The sequence below is a fragment of the Orycteropus afer genome, unplaced genomic scaffold (genome assembly GCF_000298275.1).
Source record: "Orycteropus afer afer isolate SDZICR_OR568_19922 unplaced genomic scaffold, OryAfe1.0 scaffold00490, whole genome shotgun sequence".
NCBI lineage: Eukaryota > Metazoa > Chordata > Mammalia > Tubulidentata > Orycteropodidae > Orycteropus > Orycteropus afer.
In genome coordinates, this window is record NW_006922077.1 from 651,015 (window position 1) to 670,062 (window position 19,048).

At 48.9% G+C, this 19,048-nt stretch overlaps 1 protein-coding gene and 2 pseudogenes across 1 annotated transcript; 1 reads left to right on the top strand and 2 right to left on the bottom strand.

The window, feature by feature from the left end:
- Positions 1-3,501: 3,501 nt before the first annotated feature.
- On the bottom strand, positions 3,502-5,393 carry LOC103209339 (annotated as a pseudogene).
- Positions 5,394-8,635: 3,242 nt separating this feature from the next.
- LOC103209340 (transmembrane protein 198-like) lies at positions 8,636-9,925 on the top strand. The gene is given in 3 exon segments (XM_007955163.2): positions 8,636-8,659; positions 8,662-8,857; positions 9,384-9,925. Coding segments are annotated over 3 exon segments (762 nt in total).
- Positions 9,926-10,075: 150 nt separating this feature from the next.
- On the bottom strand, positions 10,076-18,452 carry LOC103209341 (annotated as a pseudogene).
- Positions 18,453-19,048: the final 596 nt, after the last annotated feature.

Consider the following 19,048-nt stretch of genomic DNA (forward strand, 5'->3'; position numbering starts at 1 on the left):
CAAGTAGGATTGCCCAACCTTCCTTCCGAGGAGTGGCTGGTGGGTTTGAACCGCCAGCCGTCTGGTTAGCAGGCAAGTGTCTTAGCCACTAATACTGCCTCGGAAACCCAAGGAAGGGTCGCTATGAGTCGGGTCCAACTCGACAGCACATAACAACAACACAACAACAGAGAAAAAGCAAAGACAAGCAAACATGATTAAAAGAGTGAGTCCTTTATAGTCTGTGTGGAATGCCTCACGTTCTCTTAGACTCTAACACCTGAAGTCAGGTCTGAGGTAAAAGTGACTTATTCAATCCAATGTTAATTTAATAAGATCTGAAAATTACAGATTTGATGGTTTGAGGAACTCTATAAACCAACATATCAGTAAAGGCAAATCAGGGGAGGAGCTGATGATTTACTCCAGGGGTTTCAAAAACTGGATGAACAGGAAGAAAAATAACAGATTTTCTATTTCCTTCTATCTCATCCATTCAAAAATTCCATTTTGTTGCTTTATAATATACAAAACAGTACAGTAGTATCTAAGTAATTTGTATGTAAATTATATACAATGAAGTTGGTGGCTCAGTTTTCCTACTTATCTTGATAAAGAGGCCACTGATTAATTTCAGTACCACTAACTTAACAGTAACTCCTGCATAACACAAAAATCCACTAGTACAATCTAGAATCCAAGGGTAAGAAATAGATCCTCTTTCAGACAAAGGCTAATTGAGGTCAACTTAAAAGTGATTAAAGAAAGAACCTCTCCTTATCCTTACTACTTAAACTTACTTGTATCAAGCTCTTATGATAATCAACCTTAAATTTTCGCTGAATCAGCCTTCTTTGTTCACGATTCCCAAGATTGTAACTAAAATATCTGATGGGAAAACTGTGAAATCACAAATGGACAATTTATCAATATAGTCTCTTAATTCATCATAAAAGAAATTTATCTTTTCTTCCAGGAAAACTATAATTCAAATGTGAAAAAGCTACCAAAACATGTAACTTCAAATAGCTTCTGAGGTTCGGAGTGTCACCCAGTGGTGATACCAAGAGATCCCAGGTCCATCCACGATACCAATGGCACAGAAATAACCTTAACTTTGGAATTGCTTTCCCAGAGTACTGAACTTCTCTCTCCCGCAGGAGATAGGAGGTACGGCCTGGGGGGTCAGAAAACCAGAGAGAACTCTAGAAACATCTAAATCTGAGGTGCCTGTGCCTTTAGTAACTCTTTACGCTTCCTGAATCCCAAGCCTCTCCCAGGTTTCAAAGTTAGCCCCGGGGGCTTAACCCCCGGGGGGGGCGTAAAAAGGACTGGAAACATTTTATGAATCACGTTTCGGTCCTAGATAGACAATAATACGCAAAGGTGCCATCACCTGCTAAAAGGAAAATCTCAACTTTGGTCAACAGACGGCAAACACCAACCCAGAAAGAAATAAAAGGTGTCCCGTGTCCTGCGTGGGGCTCTGAGGAGGGGACCACTGATGTAATGCAGCTCCGACAAGAAACGAAAAGGGAGTCTTACATGTAGAAGGCACTTCCACAACCCAGTGGGGAAGGGTGACTGACAATACAGTTATGAAGAAAACCAGGGAGTCGAAATAACAAGTAGAGATAACAGTAGAGCCGTGAGGAAGAACGGGAAAGTAGGAAAGCGTAGTAGGGAAGAAAGCAAGCACAAAAGAAAAACCGACTAGCTCTGGAAGGAGCCGGAAAACAAAATGCAAATATCTGCAAGCAGAACACGCAGGAGAAGGCGCGAGCCACTGTTCAGAATTCAAATTACAAAAAAGTCCAATTCAGCCCTTCTCCCTTTCAAAGTACCTTGAGCTTATAAAGCTCCACTGTCTCCGCCGCCATCTTGTTACCCCCTCTACTCCACTAGCCCCCACCCGCTGCCTCCAGGAGCTTCCCCTTAGCCCAATGAACCAAGACCAACCGCTCGCTGCCAATCTTAATACCAACACCTCTTCCCATTAGGGAATAGATGTCGTTACGCTTCTCTTCTCTGCAGCTTTCCCCACCCCTCTCCAAAAGTGCGACAGAGAAAAGGGCAGATTCTGTCTTTCGAACGACGGAAATGGAGACCAATTACACGTCCCCATTGCAGACCGCCAACCAATGAGGGGTAGCAGCGCTGATTCTGTTCCACCAATAGAGAGAGTGCAAATGTGCTTAGGCGGAGGCTTCCTACCACAGCTTGGAAGCCTACGCTGCTCCGCTGGAGGGTCGAACCTGTCAAGGGTAGGGGCTACTCCGAGACTGGAAAGGGATTCTTATGGAAAAATGCGGGAGGGGTAAGGAAGGTGCAAGGGAGTTAAAAACAGTGCTGAAGAGATCCCCGAGGGGACCTGACGAACAAGAGAGGGAAGCTGGAAGAAGCGTTGAGTTGGTTCTGTAAGATTTAGAGAATATCAGGCAGAAGCGGGCAAGAGCTGCTTCTAATCAAGCACCAGCTTTAAAGGTAAAACCAGTTTAAAAGACCACGTTGAGATGACCAGAACCACCATGGAATTAGGACTACGGCTCCATCTTCCTAGGCGTTGAGATGCTCAGAAGCCCAGGGCAAGTTCTTGCAGCGCCCACACTTGAGAAAGAATGGGGATGCTGTCTGCTTGCCTTACAAGAGGATGAGAGGACTGACGGACCCATAGGAAAAAAAAATTAGAAATAGCTCCACCCCTTCAGCCTTCCTGGTTGTTCCTTTTTTATTTCCATGACCCCCTCCCGGGGTTTTGGGTGTTTGCAACTTTTTCATGATTCTTCATTAACGTCTTCAGTAAAATAAAATACTCCTGTTTCCATTGCTCCTTGAAGCGGATGCCCTAAACAGTTGAAGTGTAAGAATTACATTATGTTTCTAAAATGTAGGGAGGATTCTTTTTTAAAATTCCCCAAATCTTCCAATTTCCTTTTGTGCTGAATGGGGGTTCTTTCATTATAGGTAGAGTTCAGGGCATTTGGGCTATTTAGGACAAAAGTGGGGGGACAAGTTCCTGTAAAGTTGAAACTGAGTTGCATTCTTGCCTGATCCTCCACTGTGGTAGGATGAATGTGGGGGTGGCACACAGTGAAGTAAACCCCAACACGTGAGTGATGAAGAGCCAGGGCATCTGGTTGGCCTACATCATCTTAGTAAGACTCCTGCATGTGGTTCTACTCAGCATTTTCTTCTTCAGTGTTCCTGTTGTCTGGACCCTGACCAATGTCATCCATAACTTGGTGAGTACTCACTCACCCACACCCTCATACTCATCCCAGGTATCCTTCAACCAAAAATAAAATTCAATGACCAGTTCTCTGGGGACTTACTCCTTTCTTTGGCGATCCTCTAATTCCTTAGAATTCTCTGGCTAACGGATTACCTTCTGCCCTCTCAGACTGCCCCTCCCCTCCTTCCAAGCTATGTCTTCCTACCAATGGTGAAAGGGGCACCCTTGGAGACCCATGACCAAGGAAAAGCTCGGCTACTGACACTCTAGGAGCAGATGGACTATGGGCTTCAGTTTACCTCTTCCTGCAAGTTCCTCAGCATCTCCCCTGTTGTACTCTTAAGTTTAGGGGGGATGTTTGGGTTCTCTAGTGCTGCTGTAACAGAAGATATCACAAGTGGGTAGCTTTAACAAACAGATTTATTCTCTTACAGTTCAGGAGGGTACAAGTCCAAGTTCAAAGTGCCAGCTCTGGAGGCTGGGTGAAGGCCCCTTGACCTTTGCTTCAGCTCTGCCTCTTGCACTCAGTTTACTGGAGCTGGAGGTGTCTCTTAACTCAGGAAGCTGCTGAGGCTGACAAAACCAATGTCAACAAGTGAAATGGCACAGTCCCAAGATTATTAAGCAACACAGCAGGCCACTAGTTCAACTCTAGAAACAGTCTTGATTGGCAGAGAACATGGCAGAGCACTGAGATTAAGACTTGACCAAATGCAGGATCCAGGTGCGCCAAAAAGCTCAAGACTTTTCTAAAATTGTCTTCTATACTGGAAGCAGACCACATCCCTATGGCAACTACTCAGCTGCTCACCGTGTAGCTGACTACCAGTCTTATCTGTAGTTATGGGAATAACTACATCCAGCTGCTTGTTTTCACAAGTCTGGGTCAAGAGTCGAGCCACTTCCTCTTCAGGCTTGCAGTCGTGCCCACTAGTTATGAGTGCACTCTACTGCCTGTTAATCCTCTGCTTGACCAAAGGCAACTCCACCCAACCACCCAACCATTTATACCAGCTTCTGCCATGGCCTGTTGTCTCTCAGCAGAGTCAGGTTAACACTGCAAGGCAGGAGAATCCAGCCAAGAGAATAGCCAGGTGGCCTTAGCCCACTTCCAGCCCAACCGGTCACCTAGTCCTACCAGAAACTGCCAGCCCAACTGTAGACAGCCCAAGAGGGCCACAGCCAGAAGCAGCAAAGCACCCAGTAGCCTAAGTAAATGGGTGAGCAGCCCTATGCCATAGCAAAACCCCTGGCTCAGAAACTGGAATATCACCTGGGCCCAGCGCCTCAGCCGCCCAGCCCAGACTCCCACCCAGGTTCGAAAAAGGTCCAGATCACTGCCTTTCAGCTGCCTGCATGCATAGATGAGATGCCCACAAGTTTCCACGTATTCTCCCACCAATACCAGCAGTTCAGTTAGCCTCCAGAAGCCTGCTTGTCCAAGCTGACATAGTTCTGCTGCTCCCCAAAATCCCAGGCCTCTACACCTGTCTGACTTCTTTCCCACCCAGCTGATGTCTGTCTTCCAGAGGGCCAGTGATTTGTGTGTCCACCCTCTCGAGTATCCTCCTTGGTTGGAAGGCATTGCCATTGTCTCTGGGGTGGAGGTGTCTTTCCACTGGGCACACATGAAAAGTCACTGGTGAACTTACGAGGTTCCTCATCATACTTCTCTTCCAACTTTTCATCCTCCTGCAAGGCTGGAGAGATACAGTGCTGGCAGAAGTTGCTAGAAGAGCTATCTCTTCCCTCAGAGTAATGACCTTCAGGGATTCCAGGGGTTCCTTGGCAGTTGCAAACAGATAGAATAGAAAGAAAAGAAGGGTTCCCATCCTCCTAGTAATATCCAGCCTTATTCTCTCTTGAGAGTCCTGTTGCACTCGACTTCGTCTGAAGATATCTCATTCTGATCAGGATCCTCTCCATTCCTGGGAGGTCCTGGACCCCTTGGGGGGCCATGGCTTGGATCCGACCAGTGGGCTGGATTTGGGGGCTGTGTGTACTTAGGATCTGATTGCTCCGTGAGGCAGCCGGTACCATTAAGACCAGTCCCTGCTGAGTCCCCAGGTCCTGAGAATGAAAGTGTGTCAGGGTCCACCGAGGGTCCTAAAGTCCCGAGGGAAGCACCATCACTGTGTTGGGCTCCACACAACCCTCTTCCTGCGGGATGCTTCTGGGCCATGACCCTGGGGCTTCCTGAGGGTTTTAGGTCACAGCCATCATGGTAGGTTCTGATGCCTGTAACAAAGGTGTCAAGGATGGGACTGATAGGGTTTAAATAATCTCGTAACAGGATACATTTAAAGCAAACACCTCCTTCCCAAAGTCTTCACTGTGAGAGAGGAGAACGTCTTCTGAAGTTCTTGGAGACTCCTCCAAACCCCCATAGCTTTCAGCTGTCCAGAAAGCTATAATCCTAGAGTGTACCATAAAGTGTGTGGTCATAGGGTCACTCTTGGGGAAAACTGGAAGGCGGCCAGAAAGGTGAGCCGCTCGCTACCAGAAAAGGATGGAGACTGTGCAGCCCTTAAGGAAAACCTGGGGGCGGAGCTTAGGGTTGTTCCAGAGAGAGACAACCCTGGAATCCTCGGGCTGAGTATCCTGGGGCGAAGGTAACTTACTAAAGTGCAGCAGTAACTCCTCCTCTAGCAGCTGGGACTGGGGCCAGGGTAAGATACCAGAGCAGCTCCCCCGTCTCCCCCTCCCGCTCTGCTTCCGTCTTCCGTCTCTGCTGCGGCCGCCGACCTGCACCCACTTCCACTTCCGGCGTCACCAGGGAAGAGACGGGACGGAGAAGGAAGGTGGTTGGCGGAGGAACGCCCAGTGGGGCAAGCTCAGAGTCAAATCAAAGAGGCGGTTCCAGAAAGAAACGGACCCGCCCATTAAGGGGTCCTACGCTGCTGCCCTCTCTGCTTGCTAGAATGGAATCCGGACAGATTGCAACCCTAGAAGCGAAGCAAGTGTGCGCTGCAGCAGTGCCTGCGAGCGGGGGGCAGATTCTCAGGGTTCCTCTGGTTGGAGTCCTGTGCTCTGCCTAGATTGAGAGATGGAAGAGAGCCACCGAGCCACACTCCGTCTCCTTTACAGACAAAACCAGGGAACGCAGAGGAGCCTCCGCCTTGATCCGTTCCTCTTGGGCCGCAGCCGAGGGCAGAGGCCCCTTTGTATCCTGCTGGGGTGGGAGGGAGGGCGTCCCAGACTACCCCCGGCCCTGGCCCCCCAGCGCTGCTCCACCTTTCCCAGCAACCTTGGCCCTCCCCAGGGCCTGGCCCAGCTGGCGAAGTGCCGGTGTTTAACTGTCGCTCCTACGGTCCGAATTTGCCCCTCTCCACGCAACTCCAAGGCGAGGTCACAGAGCGGGGCTGTCAGACTGGGGACATAGCGCCGCTAGGTTTATGGCCGGAGCCCAGTGCCAAAGAGCGCTGCACAGATCTGCAGTCTGCTTTGAGTCTCATTTGCATACTGAGCTATAAGATCCACGTCGACGACCGCCCCCGCCCCCACGCAGAGCAGGCTTAGGTCCCCTTGCTTTCGGTGCCGTCCTGTGCACACGCCTCAAGCCTCTTAAACTGGTCTCGTCAGTGCCCTTTCCAGACCTCGTCTTTCTCCGCAAGGTTCCCCCACCCCTCAAGTACCCGCTGGCGCCCCAGGCCAGTAACAGCCCCTTGCCCGAGTGCCCGGTCCCGACCACCCTGTTCTGCAGAAGACAATACTCCAATTCTCTGGGAAATGGAAGAAACCAAGCTGGAACAAGGGGAGCAATGGGACCCCATTTGGAGCTTTCTGCGCTTCAAGTTATTGAGAGTTATTTCTTAAGTATTCAAATACCTTCCCCAAACCTCTTGCGGCACTCCCTCAAGATCCTTCCCTGCTGTGCTTTGAGATCTGTGGTCCTGGCTTAGCGCAGTGAGCAACCTGGCTCCCCCCAAAACACAAGATAAAGAGTTGGAGGGGCCCGCCCCATGATGTCACCCCCTCCCACCCTGCCCCCTTCCTCCACCCCCAAGCTGGTTGCATTTTGCTCCCAGGGCTTGGGCTACGACTTGCAAGAGTTTAGAGGGCTGCAGAGTGGCCCTGGGGATGCCCACGTCCGACAGCCACCCCGACGCCTAAGATCTCGGAGCAAGCTTGCAGCTGGGACTCTAGGGAAGCACATCCACCCCCTCCTCTCCTCAGTCCTCGCAGGGTGGTGAGTAAACACCCCGTCCCCAACTTCCCCTTCTTTAGTGTCCTCAGATTTCCAAGCGAATTGAGAGAGGAGCCTTAGGGATTTCCTAAGCAATCCCTGGAGCCTGTTGGGACCTTGCTTGGTGTCCAAGAGGAGACAGCTGGAGGAAAGTACCTGCATCCACCCCACCCACTCCAGTAGTGCCCCAGATACCAACCCCTCCAAGGTGTTCTCTTTTCAGGAACTGTTTTTAATTCCAGTGGCAGACCTGACACTCCTAGGGGAAGGGAAAGGTAGGAAGAAGTCCTACCAGTGTCCTGAAGGGAGGAGCAAGACTGGCTACTGTAGGATTTGAGTTCCTGCTTATTCCATGAGGGGCCATGGAAGAGTGTGATTGACCACCCCTTCCCTCCACAACTCTCTGAGCATGAAGCCGGGGCTTCAAAAACCTGACAAAGTGTGGGTGACTATCTTTACTTGATTCCATGTCCCAAACTCCTTTGGGGTCTGGTGTTTTTCCCTCTTCCTTCCCTGGGGTTAGAGCAGCTGTCTGAGACCCCCACCATGACTCATTCTCTCCTCTTCCTCCTCCCTCTCCTTTTGGGTTAACCCCTCCCTTCCCAGTCCAGTGGAGTAGTTTTGAGTCCCAGCTGCAGATATGACAAGGTTTCTTTTCAACTGGAACAAGCTGCTGGGGCTTTAGCCCCCAATGCCACTGCTGACCGTTGGGCCCTTCCCTGCCCATTGGGCCCTTCCCTGCCCAGACCCAAAGCTTCCTTTCCTACTCTAACCTGGAAAAGCTAGGAGGCAGAAAAAGGGTCCTTAGTGTTTGAGATTTCCATTTGTTTCTTTCAGTTTTACTTAGTATCCTTGTTTCAGAGAGTAGTGAACAGACAACCCACTTCCCTCAACCCAATCCTGCAGATTTTTTAAGGTACCCCAGTAGGGCCATTCTTCCTTCACAAACTGACATTTCTTCAAAAGAAGTGAGGTACAGAGTCCTCAATATTTGTGGACATCTGAGTTACTGCCTAAGGCATTTCATTGCTAACCAGAAGGCTGGTGGTTCAGACCCACCAGCCGCTCCTCGGAAAGAAGATTGGGCAATCTACTTCCATAGAAATACCGCCTTGGAAACCTGAGGGGTCACTGTGGTAGGATCCTACTCAATGGCAGTAACTTTGGTTTTGGTTTTTGAGTTACTACCCTCTACCCCTTTGCAGGTTTCCCAACTTCCTCAAGACATTCCTGGATGGATGAGAAGAATTGACACCTCCCCCTTGTGGCCACCTCCTCTTCAGCCATGGAGGAAGCCTTGTTGCCCCTGGTGGTGACCTCTGACCCCAGGGCCTTTAACCAACAACTCCTCGAGCCTCCAGACCCAAGATGTGTCTTAGAACCCCAGGACAGTCCTGAACTGGCGCCCACACTAGTGTGTGCCCTTTGCTGCTGCTTTGGAATCATCTACTGCTGCTTTGGTGAGGGTCCTGGGGGGCAGCTACCAAGACTGTCACCCTCAAGGACGATGCCACATATTTCTGCTCCTGGTTCCCCTCCACTGCTCTACCAGGGAATACCTACCTTCAGTGTGGGCCCATGCCTGTATGGCCATCATCTCTTCTTGCCCTTCCCCATGCCTGTACCCTCCGACTTTGACCCATGGCAGCTCTCCTTTGCACTGCTCTTGTCTCTTACCTCAAGACTCTACTCCCAACATATCCTCCATTACCTAAGGCTTTGTCACCGTTCACCAGCCTGTGCTGATTTCTTTCAACCTACCATCCCTGGTAGGGCTAGACTTTCTCTCCAGACATACCCCCTGATACTCTCTTTCATCCCCTCACAGTTCCTGAAAAGCCCCTTGCCCTCCCTGCAATTACCCCTGGATATGCTATTTCTGTCTTCTGCTCCTCTGAGTAGCCATTCTTTGCCCACTTAGATCATCAGAGTCATCCCTGTAGACTCTCCTTTCTACCGCTTAGTGCCTCCTGCCTCCCTTCCCAGGCTACCGCTGCTTCAAGGCCGTGATGTTTCTCTCGGGCCTGCTGTCGGGAGCCCTGGTGATCTTCCTGTTGTGCCACAAAGAGCGGGTGTTGGAGACACAGCTGAGCCTGGAGGTGAGCGCAGGCATTGCGCTGGGCATTGGACTCCTCTGCGGCCTGGTCACCATGCTGGTTCGCAATGTTGGTCTCTTTCTGACTGGTCTCCTACTAGGCCTGACCCTAGGAGCTGGGGCCCTGTTGGGCACCGAGCCCATCTACCAGCCGCCTTCAGCCTGGGTCCCAGCAGGAGGCCTGGTGGGGCTAGCACTGCTGGGAGCCCTGCTCATGCTTCGGTGGCCACGCCCATTCACAGTTCTCAGCACAGCCTCACTGGCTGGTGTAGTACTGGTGGCCTGTGCTGACTTCTCCCTAGAGGGGCTGGCACTGTGCAGTTAGCTAAGCCAATGGCTGCAGGCACTTCCAGCCCTGCCTCCTCTCTGCTGGTATAGCTGGGTCTTCCTTGGATCCTGGCCCCCCCTAGGGGCACTTGGGGCTCATGGGTAAGGTACATGGAAACCACATTAATGGTAAGTTAATGTCATGGTACAGAAATAGCCAACTTGTGCCCATTCATGTCCCCAGTTTCCCAGACTTGATGAGAGAAGGGGTGAGGGAGAAGGGTGAGGATTTCCACAGTGTGATGTGACTTCCCGGTCAGGACATTGAAAGAAAATTAGATTTCGAAGAACCAAAGAAGATCTGGGTAAGAATGAGAAGAGAAATTGTGAAGAGTTATTGGGAACTATTAGGGAAGGAAAAGGAGGATCTCAGTAAAGTCCAAGAAAAATGATTAGGAGGATTACAAAGAAAAAGTTTCTTTTGGAGTAACTGGGAAACATAAGGCATGACAGGACCATGACAGGGAGGTCAGACAGGTTTCTTTACAGTGGCAGTGTGTTTAGGGGTGGGATTCAGCATCTAAAAAAGCCTCTCTGCATCTGTATTGCCTCCTCCAAAGCAGTAGTCTTTTTTTTTTCACATTTCTTTTTTATTTCTTTAATTATAATTTGGGTGAAAATTTACAGAGCAAATTCACTTTCCATATAGCAGTTCACATAAACTTTGTCTCATGACATTGACTATAATTTACCACAATGCAACAGCTCCCCTCCCATTTCCTCCCCATAGTTACCTCTTCCCTGTGTCCATTCCTCCATGCACTCCTGTCCCCTGAGCTTTCTCCCTGTGCATAAACAGCCCTTCTTTCTCCCATGATTGTTCTTCCCAAGGAGTGTGTCTACCTCAGGTAAATGTTCAACTCATACGTCTGTCTTTTGTTTGGCTGGAAGCCACAGGTGTGGGTTCAATTCCAGACCTGAAGGGCAGCTAGGGGCCATAGTCTCTGTGGTTTCACCAGGCTTTATCAGACCAGGAAACCTGGTCCCCCCCGCTTTTTTTTTTCCAAATGATTTTGAGTTTTGTTCTACATTGGTCTCCCTCTCTATCCAGGATCTCCTACATAGATCCCCCTCAGAGTGGTTGACAGTGGTAGCCGGGCACCATCTAGTTCTTCTGGTCTTACAGTCGTATAGGTTGAGGATCGCATGGTGTACCAGTCGCTAGGACTAATTCTTTCCATGAATTTTTGGTTTTCTTCATTCTTCTTTGCTCTAGATGAGGAGAGACTCATCACTGTATCTAGATGGCTGCTTGCAAGCTTTTAAGATCCCAGTCGCTACTCGCCAAAGTAGGAGGTGGAACAATGTTTTGTGTAGTATGTTATGCCAATTGAGCTTGACGTCCCCTGCAACTATGGTCCTGAGCCCACAGGTTCAGCTACTCGGTCCCTCTGGATAGCTGGCTGTGACCAAGAACAACCTTGCCCCTTGTCAGCTCTACTATATACCTGAGAATTCAGATCACAGAAATACACTTATAGGACCACTGTCCAAAGCAGTAGTCTTGAGCTGCCAGCAAAGGAAGACATCTCCAACTTCTTCGGATCCACCAGCAAGATGCCAAATAGCACCAGACCCCCCTGCCAAAGTCTTCCCCTTCTGCTCCAAAGAGCCTGGTCTTCAGGGCTGCATGGGAGATAAGTGCCTTCTCTGCCTCTCACTGTGGGTGAGACTAATTGCCACCTGAAGCTTAAAAGTTCTCATTAAATTCCAGCCACTAAGCCACTCTAACTCTTCTCCCCTCCAATTCTCCAGCCCAATGTCTGTTCCCTTGTTCCCCAGAGAGCCTGAGGGAAGATATATCCCACCCCTGGGCAGCAAGGCCATGATAGGAGGGAGGAAAAACGTGGCAGGAAGCATGTGAATAATTGGCACTGACTACTAAAGCATGGACTCTGACCATGCTGTTGCTGGATTCTGTTCTCTGTTCTCCAAAACCAAGAGTTAGCCACATTGACAGATCCTCTGTCCCTTGAACATCTGATAGGGGTTCACACAAACACACAGCCAAGGAAGAGCCATTCACTCCTCTCAAAAACACAGAATTGGCCTTTATTGAGCACAAACCTGCCAGATATGCTCTGCACTTCATTTTTTATATCATTTAATGCAACAACCCTGCAGGATTGGTATTAATGTTATTTTGCCAGTGGGGAATCCAGGGCTCAAAGAGGTTAATTCACCAGCCAATAAACAAATAATTGTGATTCTCAAGGATACCAAAGCACTTACACATTTTAGTGGCCACAATATTCTTCTTTGCACTTTATCTAGGAAGAAAAGGACCCAAAAGGCTCCCGGCTGTTGCCTCCTATCAGCTAAAGTTCTGATTGACACCTTTTCTCCACCACTGTCCTCCAGAGAATATGTGACAGTTGGGAAGTCCTATGTAGGACAAGGATGGGGAGGAAATGGGTAGAGCTGGGGTCTGAACGAGAGTCAGACAGGCACTGACCAGGAGGGAAAGAGCACAGGGGAGTGTTGACCAGAGCTGGATACCTTTAAAAGTCTGTGGTCTAACAGCTTGACTTGGTTTGGCTAATGGTGGTCTGTAGAGCAGACATTTGATGCAGGTCTTCGCCTTTGGGAGAGTGTCATTGTCATGTAATGAAAGGGTGGTGGAACCTGTGGCTAAGGACATAGTGTCCAAGATTGTGTTTGTGAGTGGTCAGCATTTGAGCTGCTATCTATGGCTGAGGCAGTGGTAGCCAAGGTTGTAGCTTTGGCTGAGTGGTATCCCTGCCTGATCAGACAATGTCTAAGGTCTTGGGATGATAGTGCATTCAATTCTGGGCGGAATCTCTGGGAGTAATAGCCCTTCTCTACTCAAAGCTGCTGATTGAAGCACCACTAGTGTTTACCCTGAAGAAGTAGACTTGGCTATCCCACCAACTCATTGCAGCTGAGGGCCCGTCTGGTGTTCCCGTAAACAACCTCTGGATTGGTTTGGGGTAACTGCTGAAGCCAGTTCGGGCCAGGTCATCTGACTGTCAGTACCCAGAGCCCTGGGTGTGAAGTGGTGGTGGGGAAGAGAAGGATGAGAGAACATAGAGACCCCCTAGGGTCTGGCCCCAACCCACACCAACTGCAGATTTTTCCCTTCAAGAGTTCGGTTTCTCAGTATGACGTACCCCTCCCCTCCTAAACGGATTTGCCCTTTCTTTGAACTTTATACCTTAAAGAAAAACACTTTTTGGTTGGGAGGGCAATAGAAAGCTGCATCCAGGTTGGGTTCTACCCTATTCAGCTTCTTGGGAAAGCCCGGAAACATCTTGAAATTAATGTAGAACTACACCTTGGCTCCTGAGAGCATATGAAGAATGAGTAATTCCCCCAGGCTCACAGCGAATAGCCTTTGGTACTTTGATCTCGCCCTTTCAGAAATGTGGTAATTAAGGTTATGTGTCAACTTGGCTGGGCCTGGTTTTGAGGGTCTGGGCAGCTGGGTGTAGTATTACCCATGATGAGATTGATCATCAACTTCATGGTCCAATCTACTGTGAGCAGCTGGCTAGCGCTTTAGGGATGTGCTCTGCTCCCAGTACATAAGGAAAAGTTTCAGGAATGGTCTGGAGCTTTTGGCATGCCTGAATCCTGCTTGTAGCCAAGTGGTTGTTCAGCAGCCTGCCTTGTTGTCTGCCAGTCTTGGGACTCTTAATGGACTTGAATCAATGACCTGCCATGTGGTTTGGGACTATGCCTTTTCATTTGTTGACCTTGGGTTTGTCAGCATCACCAGCCAGCAGCTCCCTGAATGAAGACATGTCTCTAGCTTCAGTGGGCCAGGAAAAAGAGGCAGAGCTGAAGCCCAAGGTCAAAGGGCTTTCACCCAACCCCTAGAGCCTGGCACTGTGGACTTGGACTTCTAGCCTCTATAAGTGTAAGAGAATAAACTCCTATTTGTTAAAGCCATCCCATTTGTGGTATCTCCTGTTAGAGTGGCACTAAATAAACAAAACAAGAAACTTCTCATTTCTCCTTCCCTTTTATACTTTATTGAAGATGAAGTCCTCAGATAAGACAATGTAACCTGGCCCCGTATCTTTCAAGAAGAGAATCTACTGTGTCCAAGGAGAGAAGACCTCAGCATCCAGGTTTCCTGGGAGTCCCTCCCAAAGGGCAGACACTCGGAACAAGGGACCCTACCCTGAATTGGTCATGGTCCACCGTAGTCCCCCTTGAAGTAGTAAGTCTTCTCATGGGGCACTATGAGCAAAAGATGTGTCAACAAGTAGAAAAAGGCAGGGGTCAGACAGAGAGAGACATTTGGGTGTCTCAGGCAGGTTGATAATTTGCTTTCCTCCCAAGAGCAGATTCTTCAAAAATTCATTCAACTTTAATTCAAGAAGATTAAGAACAGAGAAGGAGGACCCAGTGCTCAACCTCTCCTTTGTTGTTCAGAGCAATTCACCTCTGGTCCAGTCAACAAAATAAAAGCCTCAATAGCTGGACCTCTTGGGTACCTCACTCTCCATTCCAAATAGCTTCCAACTGGATACAATACCCTCCCTAGGCATTCTGGGTAATACAGTTTTCTCCATCTTGCTGTATTTCCAGGTGTATTATGTTGTTGTTGTTGTTGTTATTTGCCGTCGAGTCGGCCCCGACTCATAGTGACCCCTCCTTGGGTTTCCGAGGCAGTATCACTACGGAAGTAGGATTGCCCGAACTTCCTTAGTGGCCCTTATATGGTGGCAACCAAGGAAATTGCCTGCCTGGTCCATCTTTCATTTGCCTCTGGTTCCTCCACACTTATATTCCACACCACATGCCTCCTTCCACAGTCATTAACCCCTGCCTGGGTCTAACCTCTACTGCTTCTACTGAGGTCCCATGTTATTTCCGTTTGTCTGGGATTCAGGGTCATCAGGATGAAGGGGAAGGGCCTCACCCATCAGTATGGCATCTAGTTCACCACTGCAGGGGTCTGGCATGGGCCTGAATTCCGTTGGCACTGGGGGTACAGAGAGCATCATCTCTTCTTCGTCCTCATCCTCTATCTCTGGGCTCTTCTTGCCTACAAGAGGAAGTAATGAGGCTCAGAGAAACAACTCATAGCACCTGACCTCTCCACTCATCTATTATCAGTCCAGAGGCCTATACAGAGGCCTAGGTGAGCTCATATTAATATCAGCAGGAGATGTGTTATTTTGAGAGGCACCAGAAAGGAGAAAGGAGGTTTGCTGGAATGTGTATTCTCCAGCCCCAAGAATAATTGTGAGGTGAGAGAGGCCTGGAAGTAAGATTAGGCATGGAAGACTCAGCGAGAAGCAGTTCCTAAAGATGAAGAAGCTGGAATAACCAGGCAGGAGGGAGAAAAAGAAGCCAAGCCTTTCCCTCCATGAGGAGATGCTGACCAGATCAACCCTCATGCTCACCATGGGAAGGGACTGACCATAGAGAGCCTGTATCCCTGCTATATCATCATGGTGCAGCTTGAAGTGGGGCTGGTAGCCAGTGTAGACAGGGGCCATGAGGGCCTTGGTGTACCGGGAGTGCCCAAGTCCCAGGGCATGGCCTAGTTCATGGGCTGCAATGATGCGCAAGTTCACCCCTCGGTAGGTTCCTTCAGTCCAGAGCTCATCCTCATCGAAGTGCACACTGCCCAACTCTGGGATGTCAGCATGGGCCAAGACTCTCCCTGGAGAAAGGAAAAGGAGGACAGGAAGGAGGTCAGAGGCCACTAAGCTGGAACATCCCCTGCCTGTTATAAATTCCAATTATTCCCCATAGCCCGAAACCCACTGCCACTGAGTTGATTTCCACTCATAGCAACCCTATGGTACGGAGTAGAAATGCCCCATAGGGTTTCCAGTGCTGTAAATCTTTACAGAAGAAGACTGCTACATCTTTCTCCTGTGGAGTGGCTGATGGGTTCAAACTGCCAACCTTTTGCTTAGCAGCTGAATGCTTTAACCATTGTACCACCAGAGCTCCTCCAATTACTCCATTTCTTTAAAATTCCCCTGTCTAGAGTCACTGTCTCTTGGATGTGTTTTCCTCTCCTTTCATATTCCCCTGTCATCATTTAGTTCTTACAGCGGTAGTTGTGACTCTGTCTCTCTACTTCCCAGCCACTCTCCTCTCTGGCCCAGTCCTCCCTAAGGTATGCCTTAGGTACAGAAAATTAAGCCAGAGAAGGAGGTATAATCTCTAAAGAGGAGGCTTGGTAAAGCTTCAGTAGAGGACCAGCTGCTATCCTAGGGAATATTAGAATGTGATTAGGGAGTATAGTGTGCAGGTGGGCATAAGGGACAACCTGAACATTAAGAGTCCACAGTCACAACCTTAAGGGGACAGAGGTAATCTAACAGATCTGTGAGGTGACAATAGGTCCCTACCAGGCCCATCAAAGGTGTTGGAGCAGTATGGACTTTGGCGGCCATGGAAGGATAGACGGATGTCAGCCCTGCCAGCCTGCACTTCCCGAAAGGTTAGAGGGGCCACATTTCTCCAATACTGGAAGGCTTGGAGCAGGGCTGCCCTGGCTATAGGGGCTGGTAGAGTGGAGGGCAGGTTCAAGATGCGGAAAGTCAGGTGCTTCTTCCTCCAGTGACCTGGTTATCAAACCAGAAAATAGATTAGAAACACATATCTTCTTGCAAACCTCAGGTTACTCTACAAAGCTCCCCTGTAGCAAAGCTAGATCACAACCCCTCCAGAGAGAAGTGATCAACCAGGTACCAAGTGAATATTCAACACCGAACTAGCCCAGACTTTCCCGATGCCACCCTCTTCTCTCCCTTCTTTTCCCAGGCTCAGTCCTCACCCAGCAGCAAGTATTTAAGGGTCTTCTGGTTGAAGGGGTCCGCTAGGCCACAGCGGGGCTGCCTCATGCGGGCCCTTGTGGCGTCATCCAGCTGACCTGAGACTGGCAGCTCAGATGCTTCCTGAAAAACACTGGAAAGAAGGAGCTAGATGGATCCAGTAAGGCAAGGACCAGGGCAGAAGACTCTGGAATGACTGGACATTGAGGATAGCTCTTATATGCCCATGGTGGTGATCAAGAATAGCTGGAGGGGTCACTCCAGCCTCCAATCATCATAATTAGGACTTTTTCTTCTGTTTTGCAAAAAATGGCGATACTCCAAGTTCATCTTCCCATCCTCAGTCTCTTTTACTTGGATGAAGTTCTTCTCAGGTGGTGCTTTCTGCCTCCACTACAATTTTTAAACTTCTCCTCCTCTGGGGAAGTCCCCCTTCTCCTTTTTGAATGTTCTCCCATCAGCACTCTCACTTCAGGGTCTGTTCTCCCTCAGCCTTCTTCTCTCCTAGCTGGACACACCCTGAGGCCAGCCTGCTTTGTGTCCACAGTCTACGGGCTATTCAAGGGACTGTGAACATGTTTGAGAGCAGGGAAAAAAATCCATTAGATCTAAAATATGACAGGAAAACTACAACATAGAAGTAAATAAGTGTTCAATTACTTGCACATACATCGTGTCAACCACTCAACTCATAAAAAACCAAAAACCAAACTCACTGCCGTTGAGTCAGATCTGACTCATAGTAACCCTTCCTTGGGTTTCCAAGGGGGTATCACTACGAAAGTAGATTGCCCAACCTTCCTTCCAAGGAGCAGCTAGTGGGTTTGAACCACCACCCTTCTAGTTAGCAGTCAAATGCCTTAGGCAGTATGCCACCAGGCCACTTAGTTACATATAAATTATACTTCATGTAGATGTGACTAAACACTAGTACCTTGGATATAATGTAGGTAGAGCCTTCAAAGGGGTGCTTTAAAAACCATTTACCCTGGAGTTGACCCCATGTGTTTCAAAGTAAAATTGCACTTCACAGGGTTTTCAAAGGCTGGTTTTCGAAAGCAGATTGCGAAGCCTTTCTTCGTAGGTACTTTTGGGTGGACTAAAACCTCCAACCTTTTGGTTAACAGTTGAGCGTGTTAACTGTTTGCCCCAGCAGGGATTCAAAAGAGTGCTTAGGGCCTAGGACATTCCAATGACTGTGCTCCTCATCCTTTGGTCTCCATCTTGCCTTATGCCCCACCACCCTAACAATGATAGCCACCTAATTCCTGGATCCCAGGCAGGGACTTGGATCAGGCAAAGGTGGGCTTGCGGAAAGGAAGAGATGTGAAGAGGGAAGAAGACCTCTGAAGGCATGTGCTTTATAACCTCTCACCTCAGAGCCTCTGTAATGTCTTCTGGCTTGAAGTCCTCAGGTCCTTCTAGAGGCTTCTGTAGGTATCCGTATTGCAGCAGATAATTCTATGATAGCGGGGAGAGTAAGCAGAATGAAAAAGGGTTCAGTCTCAGGATAAAACTTCTAAGTGGCCTAATAGGCCCATCAGGACAGACAAGGACTAGACGTGGAGAGCTGAAAGAGGGGCACCACAGGGAAGGAGCTCAGGCAGAACATGAGGAAGGAGGGGGAGAGCAGGCAGGAATAGATAGATGATCATGGAGTAGAAAAAGGAAGAGATAGGCAGTTAGGATAAAAGTCAGGAGGGAGGCTTGGATGGGACTGTGGAGTGGCACTTCCTGCCCTCCCCCTGCCAGAGTCTCTGTTTTCCTGGGACTCACCACAGCTGCCTCTTTCTCTGTAGGCCCCAGGGCCCAGCCTGAGACTGTCATGGGCAGTAGGAAAGCCAGCCACAGCCGCTGCCAGTTCATGATCCACCAGGCAGGAGATCCAGGTGCTCTCTGTGCCCTCTACCCTGAGGTTTCTGGGAGGCTAGGGGAGCAAGGCTAGGAGGGGGCTCTTACCTCCAGTTCTTTTCCTTCTCCAGCATTGGGTCCTCTTTATAAAACTTCAGCTGAAGGGAATTGGGGGGAGTGGCAGGGGGAGGTGACTCAGCCCAGAGATATGTTGCAATTTATCATTAACCCCTGCCCTACCAGAGAGGGGAAGTCAAGGGAAGCCACCCCCCGTGGTGTCACTAGGGTTGGTGTGATCCAGTTACTCATGCTGTCACCGCCCCCATGGACCTCCTCCCATCCTAAACCACACAGAATACTTAGTAATGTTTATTATCAATTTTAATAGAATAGTATTTGATAAACATAGTTGTAAATTGCTTAAAATGTGGATTATATGAATACTAAGAACAAAATTGTTTTGTTAAATCTTTCTACACAGAATTAAAACATTATTAGTTACAATGTTATTAATAACTGAGCAGAAACTTTATTTTTTGCCTTTTCCTTTAATTACTACTTCATTCTCATAAATACTAATTACCACGATATTGTAGCTAAATCACAGGAAA